Raw genomic sequence first — 16779 nt, 5'->3', positions numbered from 1 at the left:
AATAAAGAACACTGGACTCCTTTGTTACTCCTAGACTTTCTGGAAGTAGGTAGTTACTTGTTTGTTCACAGTCTCATACTAAATCCCAAATGTTACAGTTCTGAATAGTACCAAGAAATAAATACGTCTGGACTATGACATGTTACTGGGTATGTGAACCTGCTGGGCCATGCCAATGTGTAATGGTCACAATTTTTATCGTCATCTTCAAAATATTCCTTAGTCTTTTTTTATAGTTCCCTTTAAAACTCACTCTCTTTTGCAATGCTTTGTAGATAACAGTTTCGATTTTAGTTTCTTCAGGCACTAAATGGTTCAAATGGCTCTGAGCACTTCTGAGGTCATCAGTCCCTAGAACTTAGAACTACTTAAACCTAACTAACCTAAGGACATCACACACATCCATGCCTGAGGCAAGATTCGAACCTGTGACCGTAGCAGTTGCGCGGTTCCAGACTGTAGAGCATAGAACCGCTCGGCCACAACAGCCGGCCTTCACGCACTAAAGCCATAGCAGTTCCAGATATTAAATGCCCCTAGCAAAATGTTTAAATATCTGATTTGAGCTTCCCGGCAACTACTTCTGGGCAAATACCCTGAGAAAATGCTCTCCTTTATATAAGTTTTAGGGGTACATCATTTGTAAATGAACCCGTATAAGTTTCAAAACTTTTGAGTTATTATCACTTAAAGGTATAAGTTTTAAATTTGCATTATATCATTATACCTGGAGCCTGGTAAGATGATGACATTTTATTCTCTGTAATTGTGTAAAAATCTTACAAAACTCAGAATCAGAAAAAGAAGTCACATTTTTAGAGTTTTCTTACATTGATGTGTGCTTTGGCAATTAATCCTACATCACTGTACATTTTTGTTAGGCATTTTAGTTTTGCAAATATGCCAACCTTTTGCTAAATATTTAGGATGTGGTTGTTTCCTCTCAACCTGTACTTTATATTTACAAGCAGTCAAAGAAGAATCTGAAGTTACACATCACAGTTATCCTAAAATTACTGTGTTGATAGTATTTTCATAATGCTCAATTTCAGAATAATAACTGAAAAGTTATTGCAAAATTCTTAAATGCATCCACAACGTGAAACTTCCTGGCAGATTAAAACTGTGTGCCGGACCGAGACTCGAACTCGGGACCTTTGCCTTTCGCTGTGATGGCAGATCGTGAGTCGTGCTTGGTTAGCTCAGTTGGTAGAGCACTTGACCGCGAAAGGCAAAGGTCCCAAGTTCGAGTCTTGATCCAGCACACAGTTTTAATCTGCCAGAAAGTTTCATATCGGCACACACTCCGCTGCAGAGTGAAAATCTCATTCTACATCTGCAACATGTTTTAAAAAATTCTGAATAAAATTGTTACAGTCAGCATCAAAAGAGTCAATTAAATCTATGCAGTAATCAGTTATGACAGGGTCAAAGTATTCCATACTATCAACTTCACCATTATCATTTTGCCTAAGACTTCATCAAACTTCAGAATGTCTAATAATAAAGAATTATCGTTTTGCCCAAGGCTTCATCAAAATTTGGAATGTCTAGTAATAAAGAATTATCAGAGAGGTTAACTGTTTCCTCACCCCGAGGTTCCAGTTCGTCACAACTCGATTCATAACTACTCAGTGCTCTCTCACTCAAATAATCTTGAAATATTTGATAGGCTTCATCACATATTCTTTACTGCTGTCACGATTCTATGTTCAATTATTTTAAATTTTAAACCAAGAAAGGCATAAACACAATTTTGTTGCTACAGTAAAATCAGTTGTTGTTTTAAGACTGCCAAATGCAACTTTGCATCTGTAGGCATTTCTAACTCGCATATAAAAATGGACCACTTGTCTTGTTTGGTATTATTGTAATCACAAAAGCATTCTTATTTGATATAAATCTATTCTGAGCTCCTTAAAATGCCTCTAAAATTTAGGCACTACTATTTTGTGAAGCACTGCATACACATCTGTGAGATTTATAAAGGGGACCTCTTATCAGGCCAATGTTATCTCTTCATAATGAAAACAGGTCCACTGTCAGAAGACTGAAATCTATTGATTTTAATATTATTGACTCCTGCTGGATTCCTCAAACTGATACAAGTATGTAGAGGATGAAGTAAATTTCTATAATATAAAAAGAACGAAAATAGATATTTTACACATTATTGAATATCTTTGCTTGTACTGAAAATTTTCTCTAGCAGGAGCTCCTTTTTTTGCTTTCCATCTCACATCTGATAAGGGAGATGGTCAAAAACGATTTTCCAAGTGTTCTAAATAGTAAGCATTTGATTACTACATATGCTAATGATTTGTCAGGTGTCTGTCTGCCAACAGTTGGCCCAGTCCTAGTGAAGAGGTAAAAACAACACCTTTATCAAAAGGCAAGAAAGAGTTCCCTTTGAAAGTGATAAAAGTTTACATAGAAAAACTGATATTACTCACTTTAAACCAAGTGTTTCAAGAAGACAAAAATATTGTAACAATTTACAGTTGAGAATGTTAAAATAAATATTTCTAGAAACATGCAGTAGTCATCTCTCACAGTAGTATGCCATCTATTGTGAAAATACTGTGAATCATGAGATACAGCTAAAGACCAGTGTGGGGTGTAAATTTGTGGGTTTATGTATAGACAACAGGCTTTCCAGCAAACAGCAAGTTGATCATGTCTGCAACAAAATAACATCCAGTCTACAGGTATTAAAAAAGTTATCACCATACCTTAATCCCAGAACACTATGGACTGTGAATTCTGGATTAGTATAATCTTTCTTGCCTTATGGAATAGTACTGTGGAGTGGGATCTGCCAAACTAATACGAAAATGGTTTTATAATACATAAGAGAGCCTTGGGAACTGCAGTGAAAGTGAAACAATGAACATCTGGTAAATGTCTATTTATTCACTTTAATATTCTCACTATTTACACCACATATGTGCCACAAACTATTAAGTTAGTGAAAACAGACACTTAAATCACAAAAAGGAACATGCAAATTCATAACCATGAATATGAGATGTGAAACAGATTTCCATATGGTTAACTGAAGATTAACATTAACAGCAAAATGACCTTATGTCAAATGAGCAATTTTTCATAATCTGCTACAAATATTCTGAAGATGTTGATTGGAAATACTTTTAAAGGGTGACTTAATCAGTGGCTTAATCTTAAATGCCACTGCAACTTTAAATTATCATGAATAATGTCAGTGACTATTGTGTCCTAGCAATAAATGCAGTGCTAAATTGCATATAAAAACTACTGCTGCAGTATGAAATGATGAATTAAATTACTGTACGATAGAGTTAAAAAGAACTGTTTGGCCAAACAATGCTGTAACTGCACATTGCTGATATTGCAAACACATAAAAAACCACATGTTACCAGCAGAAAATAAATAAATTTCTTTATCTTTAGCATATCTTACAATGCACTGCACTTATATAACAGCAAAAAGTTAAACTACAAACAAACAATTACCACATTAAGTAAGCTGGCAGCTACAATGAATAGCTGGCAGCTACAATGAAAAGTAACAACCAAAAGGTTATTTCACTTTATTTCACAGTATATCATCAAAGTGTTTTCTCAATGCTGAATAAATATCAAATCCGCCACTTATTTAGTGCTTCATATAATGCTAACGCCATCACTTTTTTCTTTTCTTCTTACTTCTTGGAGTACCTCCTGAGGCACTGTAAGAGCTAAGCTGCGATTCCTGACTTAGTGAGTCCCCAATAGTCATCTCCTCCTCTGCCTCCAAATTCTGTAACCTAGAAGAATGGCACACAAAAGTCTAAATAAAATGTTAAACATTTATAACTATAGGGGAAAGGTGCAGAACACAGAGCACGGACAATTATTACATAAATTGATGACATGGATAGAAAGAGTCTAAATAAAGTTACACCATCCTCCAGTAAATTGCATCAATGCACCCCTCTGCTACCCACTGCATGTACTGTGGAAATGGCATTACTGTAGCACCAACAGATTTCATGCAATGTTCTTTTAAATACTGCTTTTCTCAAGAATACTGCTTTTTCTTACTTTTAAGATGCAATAGCTGACCAATATGGAAAGTGTGGAGGGAAGGGCTGTAAATCAAGCAAAAGTTTGAATGAGTCTATTACACATTTAAAGGCAAAAAACTTGTTATAAAAAGGACTTCAAAGGGTACCTGCCTTTGAATTATGGAAACAAAAAGTAGAAACAGTTACAATATGACTGTGTGAAGTCATATCACAGTTCATCTGTTAATACTTAATAACAGGGTATATATATATGAATGAGGGGAAAAAAATCACCAGATTTTCCTGGTTTACGTATTTTTTACAGGTGAAAATACACTTTCTCCATGTTGAGTGACAATATACTTTTCCTCAGAATTGTAAAATTTATCAGTCCTTTGAATGGTAAAAGTTTTATAAACCAGTGTAGAACTTCCCAGTTCTTTAGGAATAACCCATTTTTGAAAGATGTTTGGTCCACATAAAATGTACCCTGCATATTTTTGTATTATAGCATGTTAGTCTCCAAAGCACTTAAATCGAGATTGTGATGCACTTTTGTCAGCCAATTATAGCTCACGTTACGTTATCTCACCAGCCAATGACAGCAGATATTCATGGCATAGGACAACTCATGTGGTCAGCCAAGAGCAACATCACTACCAAGTAGCACGAAAAGTTCATGGTTTAAATTAAAATACATTAGTATAGCTACAAGAAAAGCCAATCTTTCATATAAAGATTGTGCTTTTTTGCATGTATTACCCTTTATGATAAATCAAACACAAATGAGCTAGTAAAATTTTAAATGTCTGGTCTTCTGGGGCCAGAATTTTTATAGGAAATCACTCCTCAAAGTGTTAAGTTATGAATGAGAATCAACACTCTGTGATTTAAGAAATCCTTCACACATTCTCACACATAACATACTTCATCTCGCATAAAAGTACTTTGAAAGTAACGCTTCTGAAATCACCATTCACAATATTTCCCCACAACCTGTTAGAAATAGGTTCATTTGAGCACTTGCCAGAGAGCGCCAGAAGACAGGCATTACTGCGCATGTGAAGCTACGTCAATGACACAGTCTAACGTTTTTGATGCCGATTTAAAGCGTGAAGTAGATGTACAAACTTCCCACTTCTTTTGTACGAGGTGACTTACAAGAGATTCGAAGCCGATCTTCTTTGCTGGCTGGCTGACTGCTGGAAAACTCTCTTGACTTCATCTCCATAGAATGATGCTGGGTACGGGAATATTGAAGCCTCTCTCTCTCTCTACTTGTGAAATAAGTAGATACACGAACTTTACATTTCGTTAACCAACGGTATATTTGAATTCCATACAGAATAAAATTCTTACTTTCCAAATACGTATAAGACTTCCAGTGAGTCACTTGCTCCGTACAACATCAGAAACAAATTTAATTACATTTTTAAAAGAGCTGCCTTAATAACCATTCCTCTACTTCACATGAATCATAAAATAGGTCTTGCCTCTACCAAGGCTGTATTAGGAGTTTTCACAATTACTTTTTCAACGACAATTTAAAAGGTTCGCCCATAACTGGCTGATGTAATATGGGTGATTGAACAAGTGCTCTTTTAACGTTTTCAAACACATCATTTGCACCTTGATCCAAAGTCCTAGTGCTTCATCTAATGCACGTATAAATGCAGACAGAGATATTAAGTCCAAATGGCAATACATTGAAATGATATGATTTCCCATCAAACAAAAATGCTGTATACTTTTAGGATTCTGGATGTAATTCTATTTGCCAATATCCTGCAGTCAAATCCATTATGCTAAAGAACTTTGCCTTTTCAAACTTGGATAACAATTCGTCAATGTTAATTGGTCGGTCTCTCTCTGTCTCTATATGTCGCTTCAATGTACGAGTGTCTAAAACTAACTGTACTCCGCCTGTAGTTTTCTTTACCATGACCAGAGGATTATTCATTATGCTGGAACTTAGTTCTATAATATTATTATCAACCATTTTGTTAATCTCATCCCGAACTGCTTCCTTCAAACTCACCGGTATTGGATACAGTTTGCAAAAGAATGGAGTGTCATCTTTGATTTTGAACTTACAGATATAGTCGCTGATGTTACCTGGACAGTCAGAAAACACTACTTCATACTCCATTAAAATTTAAATAAATCTTGCCTTTGTTGATCGGTTAATACCTGGGATTCATTAACTTGTGTAGTATATCAGTTCGATGTGTTCCTTGAGCCACAGTATCGACCTTTGGCGACAATTGTGCTGTAGCTGTTAATCGTAAACACTGACACTCAGTTGTTTGTTTTCCAATGTAATTATCTGTCACAAATGGTGTCCAACATCTACTGTCCCCACAACCAAAACAAAGAAGCATTTCGTCAATGCTTAAGATGACTTTAAACTGTAATAACCAATCTAAACCAAACAATACATCTCTATTAATATTCTCAACTATTAATAGTGTTTGATGAAATAATATTTTTCCAATACTGCAGTTCACTTTCGTATTTCACAAGTTTACTTTTTGTTCCTGTTATACCGACTATGTACACTCCAGTCACTGGCAATAACAGTAAGTGCTGTTTATTCTACAGCGAGTTAAAAAATGCATTTGAGATGAGTGATACCTCATATGTTAACCTCGGAAGTTTCCACTGTCCCTGCTATTATAGGCTGTGGGTTATTAGTGGCTAAGCTTGGATCTTCAAGTAGCAACCATTCATTTGTGGGTATTTTGTGTGTAAAATTAACATACTTATATGGAACTAGGCCTCCTAATGTATTTCCAAGACCTGGGCCCCGGCCCTGGATCCAGGTCAAAGAATGTTTTCATCATTACTACTAATTACGGGTTGGTTACCGTAACAAGGTACTACATTCCCATTTTGTGTTCTTAGGTTACTCGGTACAAATTCTTGAGAATTTACTGCATTTAAATGTGGATGTTTCTTTTGATAATTATCAGCTGAACTTTCACCTTGGTGCAAAGTTTTGCTGCGGTCCTTACTTATCGCATCGAGTGCGTCAACAAGAGACAACAACTCATCTATTGTTTTCCAACCACTACATAAGATGTCTTTTCTCACATACATGGGCAATCGTCTAGTTAAAATAAGTACCAATGCCTCTTCTTCCATTGGCTTATTTAAATACTTTGCTCGTGTTAAATGCCAATCGAAATATTTTCTCATAGTACCCCAAGTATTATTGTAATATTCTTGGGAACTGGCAGACTTTCTTTTGAAAGTCCTCCCACGAGGAAAAATTCTGAACATTTACCGTTCCCTCTTCTGAGGCTTCCCCTAGAAGGAAGGTAACCCCCCCCCCCCCCCCTGCAAATTCGATTTTCTTAGAATCTTCCCAATTTTTTTGGTAATGCTTGGTTAAACCTTTTTAAGACATGGGTCAGTTGTACAACTCCGTCCAGCTTAAATTTAAGGAATTGTCTAGACAACACTGAATTAGCCCCCCCCCCCCCCCATTGTAAATCAGTCACAGCTTCATTAGTTAACACCAAATTAGGTGATGTTACCTTTTTTTCTAATTTCTCCTGGATCAGCTTGAATTCTCTCCACAACTCATCTATGCCCTTCCTGGTATCACTAAGTTCGGAAGACAGAATAGGTGATACGTTTCCGGAGGTAATTCTCTCGATAACTTTTTGATCTATAATTTCTTCAAACTGTTCCTCCAAACTACCTACATTTATGATATCAGAGTTCATTATTTTCTCTTTGAAATTTCTTTCTACATTATCTACTCGTGTACTGACACCTGTATTCTTATCTACACTCTCTTTCAAAGTATTCAACCCCTGCTTTACAGCATTCACCTTAACATTGAACACATTTTCAAAAGATCCTAACTTTTCATTAATTTCAGATTCCACATTATTACATCTTTCCTCAATCTTAAATTCTAACCTTCTTGATAAATCTTGAAATTGTCATTCTGTTTCTGACCAAGGTCAGTAAACATTTGATTTACGTGAATGGTCAAGGAATTAGTCAGTACTTCTACTCTACTATTTAAGGCATCAGATTCAGTCTTAAGAGCACCCATGCCTTCACGTAGATTAATAAATTCTTTGCTTTGTGAGTCTACTTTGGCATTTAGTAAACCTAGATTTGTCATTTGATTATTTAGAGTTTCACTTTGGGCATTCAAAACTTCACTCTGGGTATTTAATTGCGATTCTAATGAGTTTAACTTAAGACTATGAGCATTTAAAGCTTCACTCTGGGTACTTAATTGAGAATTTACCAAGTCTAATTCTTTCCTTAGAGTCTCATTCTGAGCATTTGATTGCATACTCTGAGCTTTAATTAAATTTATCAACTCAGTCCAGTCTGGCACTTCTTTACTCACTTTCATAGCCATAGCTGGTTCTTGAGTGTCCTCAATTTGATGTATATTGTCCATGCTTTTATATGCTTTAGCCCTAGTAAGCATTTAAAACTAACTTTAAATACTATAATTACACAATAAAAGTTCACTCAACAGTATGTACCACTTCGCACTAAAGTAATGAAGTTTTATTTCATGCTCAGCTGGCTTAGAAGTCTCGTTGGTGCCGGCGACATCGGATATAGGTTGGTTTCCGCGTCCGCGTCAGCGTCCCCGCGATATGTGCGAGAGCTGTATACTCCCCGCACTGGATCTTCTCGGTTGAAGTGTTCTACGCATATTTCTTCTTAGACAAATGTGTCGAAATCTTCCTTGCTGTTTTATAGTTGTGAATTTTCCATGTCTTTCACCATTTTTCATTCAAATTTTGCTTCATTAGATACTTGAACACATTCCAAAGTCTCAGAGTAAATCCCTTGTCGTGTTAATGTTTGGTTGCTAGGGGCAACATGTAACAACTTCTTCTCTAGTTTTTGACTTACAATTCCCGTTTTCTTGGGTCCTTTCACACAGGCTGCCATGTTCTAACGTTTTTGATGCCGACTTAAAATGTGACATAGACGTACAAACTTCCCACTTCTTTTATACGAGGTGACTTACTTGAGATTCATAGCCGATCTTCTTTGCTGGCTGGCTGGCTGCTGGAAAACTCTCTTGACTTCATCTCCGTAGAATGATGCTGGGTACGGGAATATTTAAGCCTCTCTCTCTACTTGTGAAATAAGTAGATACACAAACTTTACATTTCGTTAACCAACGGTATATATGAACTCCATACAGAATAAAATTCTTACTTTCCACATACATATATGACTTCCAGTAAGTCACTTTCTCCGTCCAACATTAGAAACAAATTTAATTACATTTATAACAGAGCTGGCTTAATAAGCATGACTCTACTTCACATGAATCATAAAATAGGTCTTGCCTCTACCAAGGCTGGATTAGGAGTTTCCACGATTACTTTTTCAACTGTTCTTCCTTCACATAACAATAGTCAATGACACAATAGGCACAGAGCTGCATAAAAACTCCATCGTTCCTCCTCTAAAACATCTATGGATTGCCCGACAAGTACTTGTCAGTGCTGTTTGACCGTCGCGTCTACTTTCTTCTAGTGACTGACTTTAAACATGCACACACAAACATGTGATGCACAGTAGGTAGGATTTTACCATCCCACACTCGTATCTAGAGTATCATGTGTTCGAGACAGTAAAAGGCTGATTGGATCTAGAATTTACACAGAAATTCTCGAATCACTACAGTAGGAAGCCCGTGCTTGGTATCTGCTCTACCCATACACCATCTATCTCTACTCATACACTTTCTGTCTCTACTCCTACACCTGTTGCATTTCTGTTCTGAATTTTGTGCATAGTGGGGCACCACGTGACCACATGCAGCAGTGCAGCATATAGTTCACAAGGGACATATGGAGTTACTATACATAGGGCAAATGCTTTATCATATCCTATCAAGATAAGGAATGCAAAATTAGAATACAATCCTTGTTAAAATATTAGTTTCAGAACTACACTTTACAACTCACAGTGCCCTAATATTTTGCAACTTGGTGACTTTAACTTAGATTTTATTTACTTATTTATACTCTACAATACTATTATGTAACATTTCCAATGAAGTTTACATCTAAAGAGCACTGCAAAAAGCTAGTATCACGGAATACAAATTTTTTGCAAAAACAAAAAGAAATAATAAAAAAAGTTGCTTGTATGCACCAAGAACTAAGAAAATTAACCTTTTTATTACTTTTTCAAACTGTATAAAAATTAACAAGATTACTTGTGAAGCCATTGTCAGTTTATATTCTACTCTAGGAGTAAATATAAAGCTTTACGGGGAGTTTATATTCTACTCCAGGAGGCAATATATAACTTTGTGGGGAGTTACAATGATAAAACATGTCGTGTTTGTGGGGCGGCGGGCGGATATTTATGTTGTTATTTATAATGTTTTGTGTAATGTAGAAAAGATGCATTTCCCGGCCGATGCACCAATTGTGGGGCGGCTGGTGGAATTTATGGTGTTATTTAAATGTAGAATGTAATGTAGATGCATTTCCCGGCCGATTAGCAACATATGTGGGGCGGCGGGTGGAATAATTGTTATTATAAATGTGCCTATTATTTACTTAATGCTGTTGTTTGCCGTTCTCAACACTGGCTCTCTAACTACAATATTGGCAACCAGAAAGTGATTAGCAAAACGTGAAGCCTGTAATTAAAATTCCTAGTGCCCACTTCATCTGAGAAATACACTTATAGCTACAGTTTATAGCTCTGAGGAATTAGGAGATTGTCTGGGATTCATAATCAAAAACGATTCTGTCTAAAATGTTCACTATATTCTGAAAATCACAGACCAAAAAAAAGAATCCACACAATCCAACTACCAGAGCAGTTCAGAGTCTAATGCGCTGATGAGACTATAACTGTTCAAATTAAATGTTTAAGTGAATGCTCGCCATGATTTGATGATAATGTTCATCAAACGCCACGCTAAATAATGGTAGAATGTTTGTCCCGCGGCGGCACATGAAAAATACGACATACGCAAACTGAAGATAGATCATTAAAGTCATCCCAGAATTAACACTTCACTCGAAAACGATTTCATGGTTACGCGTATACCGAGTAACTTATTACGGCATCCAAGGCTGTTTATAGCAATGATACCAACGCGACGCGACTCCCGGCACAGATGGTGCGCTAATCAGCGTCTGGAGAGAACTGGGGCCTTACTTCCTCGCGCAGCGTTCTTATATACACTCCTGGAAATTGAAATAAGAACACCGTGAATTCATTGTCCCAGGAAGGGGAAACTTTATTGACACATTTCTGGGGTCAGATACATCACATGATCACACTGACAGAACCACAGGCACATAGACACAGGCAACAGAGCATGCACAATGTCGGCACCAGTACAGTGTATATCCACCTTTCGCAGCAATGCAGGCTGCTATTCTCCCATGGAGACGATCGTAGAGATGCTGGATGTAGTCCTGTGGAACGGCTTGCCATGCCATTTCCACGTGGCACCTCAGTTGGACCAGCGTTCGTGCTGGACGTGCAGACCGCGTGAGACGACGCTTCATCCAGTCCCAAACATGCTCAATGGGGGACAGATCCGGACATCTTGCTGGCCAGGGTAGTTGACTTACACCTTCTAGAGCACGTTGGGTGGCACGGGATACATGCGGACGTGCATTGTCCTGTTGGAACAGCAAGTTCCCTTGCCGGTCTAGGAATGGTAGAACGATGGGTTCGATGACGGTTTGGATGTACCGTGCACTATTCAGTGTCCCCTCGACGATCACCAGTGGTGTACGGCCAGTGTAGGAGATCGTTCCCCACACCATGATGCCGGGTGTTGGCCTTGTGTGCCTCGGTCGTATGCAGTCCTGATTGTGGCGCTCACCTGCACGGCGCCAAACACGCATACGACCATCATTGGCACCAAGGCAGAAGCGACTCTCATCGCTGAAGACGACACGTCTCCATTCGTCCCTCCATTCACGCCTGTCGCGACACCACTGGAGGCGGGCTGCACGATGTTGGGGCGTGAGCGGAAGACGGCCTAACGGTGTGTGGGACCGTAGCCCAGCTTCATGGAGACGGTTGCGAATGGTCCTTGCCGATACCCCAGGAGCAACAGTGTCCCTAATTTGCTGGGAAGTGGCGGTGCGGTCCCCTACGGCACTGCGTAGGATCCTACGGTCTTGGCGTGCATCCGTGCGTCGCTGCGGTCCGGTCCCAGGTCGACGGGCACGTGCACCTTCCGCCGACCACTGGCGACAACATCGATGTACTGTGGAGACTGCACGCCCCACGCGTTGAGCAATTCGGCGGTACGTCCACCCGGCCTCCCGCATGCCCACTATACACCCTCGCTCAAAGTCCGTCAACTGCACATACGGTTCACGTCCACGCTGTCGCGGCATGCTACCAGTGGTAAAGACTGCGATGGAGCTCCGTATGCCACGGCAAACTGGCTGACACTGACGGCGGCGGTGCACAAATGCTGCGCAGCTAGCGCCATTCGACGGCCAACACCACGGTTCCTGGTGTGTCCGCTGTGCCGTGCGTGTGATCATTGCTTGTACAGCCCTCTCGCAGTGTCCGGAGCAAGTATGGTGGGTCTGACAAACCGGTGTCAATGTGTTCTTTTTTTCCATTTCCAGGAGTGTATAAAGCCGCGGTGCGGACGGCTAAGGGAACGTCTAATCCATTCCGTTCTCCCGTCTAGCCGCTGGGCTAGTAATGCACCACTTTAAGTTATTGAATAAATCATTGCTTCCTTTGCTGATGGCCGATGAAGCTCTCAATTAAAATGTGCAATCAGCACACAGGTAAGTAATCATAATAAAAGTCTGACGTGGCTAAGTCAAATATTTTGGGCGAGAGAATTAATTTAATTACACTACACGCAGTAGACGAGCTCTGAACTTGCCCTTTGGAGATACGCTATCGCTATAGTTTTATAGTTATTCAATTGAAACTTCTCACATCTTTATGATTATAGCGGATCTCCCTTCTACTTAAATTTAAACATCCTAGCCTTATTTAATCGCCTACTTAATCTATCTTGCTTCCTTAATTTCTAAGACAAAAACCAGAAAATCACGAATTTCAACAAAAATTTTAATTTGCGAGATCCAGAATACTGTTTCTACTAAATTATTATGAAAAAGGAATCTAAATATAAATTCTTAAGTCTCTAGCTCTTTTCTGTTGCGCCAGTGATTTTTACAGAAAAACGTCCAAATTTCATGGTTAAAAGTTATTGAATTGATATTCAACACATATTGATTTAGTATTACTCCTGACATGCTAGAAACATTTCAGGTTATTTACTTGATTTTAAAAGTATTGCGCAACATTTATGACATCAGAGCTAGTTACAGTGGACTAGGCTGGCACACAATGGAAAGCCTGATGAGAATTTCATAAGGCGTGAGTAGGCTGCTTCCCTACATGTTGTCGGTCTATGAATTATTGAAGAATGGTGTTCTGTAAATTTAAGACGTAAACAACACAAATTAAAAACTAATGTCAAGCCTAGTGGAGGTACTAGACAAGTGTTGAAACATTTCTTGTGAACAAAAAACATTGTGTTTCAAGGAAGGCAGATATGTAAAATTCTGCTAAAGCTTTTCAGTGTGAGTCTTGGGAAGCCAATTTTCTAGGAGTAACATTACTGTATTACCTCGTGTTTGGTTCTTTATTATGACACTATGCCATTTGTGCCAGAAAATGGAAATATGTAGTTTAAATTCAGCGAACTGTTGAAACTAGCTAATAGTGTGGAATGAAACACTTCCTTTCAAATATATTAACTGCCTCTGTGGAAAAGATTAATACAAGCCAAATTTCTTTAGCAAACTGACAAAAATAACTTCATTGCTCCACAAAGCAATTAATGCTCAATTTTCAGTAACAAGGAAATAAAATCAAATCAGAAAACTGGAATTAATAACATATTTTAGTCTTCAGTAATTAGTTTATATTAATTCATTTCACAGAAATCCATTTTTGTTTCATTTGACGTGAGAGCTGTAAACGAAGAGAGAACAACAAAATCACAAAATGTAAATGCGGGTCACTAGGAGACTACTCCCCACTACAACCCCGACTGATCCGTGCATGCATGAATCTGGTAGCTTGGATGTGCCAGAAAATTTTTTCTGGGTAGCATCTGGCTGCCTGTAGCTACTGCTTATACATATAACAGCCACACTTCCAAGTAAGAAGTAGAAGATGGCGCTGCTCATCATGACTTCAACCCTCTGCAAGCACATGAGCCCACTGGCAACTGCTCAAATGAACTTAATTCAAACAGTTGTAATGCCATGCTCATCGAAAACAGTTTTTTGTTATGAAGTATTGAATAGTCTTCGTCCTAAACCCTTTGACACATTTTGCTGTCAGTAGACACTTGTGTGCTCACTGTGTTTTGTTGTTGCAAATGGCGCATTGTCTTTGCAACTTACATTTTATATTGGTGTTTTTCTCTCATTTACGTTTTACTGTTGCAGTATTCTTCTGCAGTAGTGGGCTAAAGTAAAATTCTTTGTTAGATTATCAGTTTTTACCAGTCAAAATTACAAAAATTTAACTCAAAACTAAAACAATGAGAAATTACCAGAATTCTAAAAAATTCCTGGGTTATCTCCCAGGCTAAAAAATTCGCAGGTTTTTCCCGGTTGTCCTAGAGGGTATACGCCCTGAATAATAGCAAGAGTTCCTTGTATTACATTCAGAACACATTTTCAAGAAAGGCCAAACACAGCTGTCTCACTTTTAAACCATTTCTTACCTCATTATTTACCTTCCAAAGAAATATCAAAAGTTGTGTTGCTTTTTGCTTCATGTAGATGACCATATAACAACATTACAATCTGGCAAATGCTGTTCTTTGATTACATAAAATACAAGCTTTTGATTCAGCACATTTTTCCTGTCGACAACAATTCATTTGATGACTGTGACATAAGTTTCATGCTGTATGGTTCAATGCTCAAAAATGCAGATTGCTGATGAAACCATCAACATTTTCAAGAGCTGGATGTATAAACCTTCATCCTTTCTATAAACCAAAGGGAAACCTTCAATTTCAGATTGGTCCACTGTCTCAGTCATTTGTGTTATGTGACCAAAAGGAATGAGTTTTTAGTTCACAGGTTTCTTATACTGGTACATTCTCTGAGCGTTAGACTTGTAACCTTACTTTTGGTCAGTGGCGTTTTATCAGGGCGTGCAAGTTACGTGTCAACATCCAAATAAAATTGAAAGAAAAATAACACACCACTGGCCATTAAAATTGCTACACCAAGAAGAAATGCAGATGATAAACGAGTATTCATCGGACAAATATATTATACCAGAACTGACATGTGAGTATATTTTCATGCAATTTGGGTGCATAGATCCTGAGAAATCAGTACCCAGAACAACCACCTCTGGCCGCCTGGGCATTGAGTAAAACAGAGCTTGGATGGCGTGTACAGGTACAGCTGCACATGCAGCTTCAACACGATACCACAGTTCATCAAGAGTAGTGACTGGCGTATTGTGACGAGCCAGTTGCTCGGCCACCATTGACCAGACGTTTTCAATTGGTGAGACATCTGGAGAAAGTGCTGGCCAGGGCAGCAGTCGAACATTTTCTGTATCCAGAAAGTCCTGTACAGGACCTGCAACACGCGGTCGTGCATTATCCAGCTGAAATGTAGGGTTTCACAGGGATCGAATGAAGGGTAGGGAAACGGGTCGTAACACACCTGAAATGTAACGTCCACTGTTCAAAGTGCCGTAAATGCTAACAATAGGTGATCGAGACGTGTAACCAATGGCATCCCATACCGTCACGCCGGGTGATACGCCAGTATGGCTATGACGAATACATGCTTCCAATGTGCGTTCACTACGATGTCGCCAAACACGGATGCGACCATCATGATCTGTAAACAGAACCTGTATTCATCCGAAAAAATGACGTTTTGCCATTCGTCCACCCAGGTTCGTCGTTGAGTACACCATTGCAGGCGCTCCTGTCTGTGATGCAGCGTCAAGAGTAACCGCAGCCATGGTCTCCAAGCTGACAGTCTATGCTGCTGCAAAAGTCATCGAACTGTTCGTGCAGATGGCTGTTGTCTTGCAAACGTCCCCATCTGTTGACTCAGGGATCGAGACGTGGCTGCACGATCCGTTACAGCCATGCGAATAAGACGCCTGTCATCTCAACTGCTAGTGATACGAGGCCGTTGGGATCCAGCACGGCGTTCCGTATTACCCTCCTGAACCCACCGATTCCATATCCTGCTAACAGTTATTCGATCTCAACCAACGCGAGCAGCAATGTCGCGATACGATAAACCGCAATCGCTATAGGCTACAATCCGACCTTTATCAAAGTCGGAAACATGATGGTACGCATTTCTCCTCCTTACACGAGGCATCACAACAACGTTTCACCAGGCAACGCCGGTCAACTGCTGTTTGTGTATGAGAAATCGGTTGGAAACTTTCCTCATGTCAGCACGTTGTAGGTGTCGCCACCGGTGCCAACCTTGTGTGAAGGCTCTGAAAAGCTAATCGTTTGCATATCACAGCATCTTCTTCCTGTCGGTTCAATTTAGCACCTGTAGCACATCATCTACGTGGTGTAGCAATTTTAATGGGCAGTGGTGTAGATTATTTTATTTCATTTGTTTGAATATATGTTTCATTATAGTGTGTTTATAAGTCATTGTACTGCTCCATATACTACAGATACTCTCTCCACTGTTCAGAGTCATCTGCTACTACTGTG

General features: G+C 39.0%; 1 protein-coding gene across 2 annotated transcripts in view; it reads right to left on the bottom strand.

The window, feature by feature from the left end:
* Nucleotides 1-2997: 2997 nt before the first annotated feature.
* The window catches only part of LOC126234258 (uncharacterized), a 154276-nt gene continuing 140494 nt past the window's right edge, over nucleotides 2998-16779 (bottom strand). The window contains exon 9 of one of the 2 annotated variants that reach the window (XM_049942950.1): nucleotides 2998-3788. In XM_049942950.1, the coding sequence (XP_049798907.1) occupies nucleotides 3665-3788 (124 nt within the window). In that variant the 3' untranslated portion in view covers nucleotides 2998-3664. The remainder of the gene's footprint in view (nucleotides 3789-16779) is intronic. The other variant, XM_049942951.1, reaches the window with a different exon arrangement.

Source organism: Schistocerca nitens, chromosome 2 (assembly GCF_023898315.1).
Source record: "Schistocerca nitens isolate TAMUIC-IGC-003100 chromosome 2, iqSchNite1.1, whole genome shotgun sequence".
Lineage (NCBI taxonomy): Eukaryota > Metazoa > Arthropoda > Insecta > Orthoptera > Acrididae > Schistocerca > Schistocerca nitens.
Note: the sequence above shows the minus strand (reverse complement) of the source record. Positions and strands in the feature narration are given on the sequence as shown.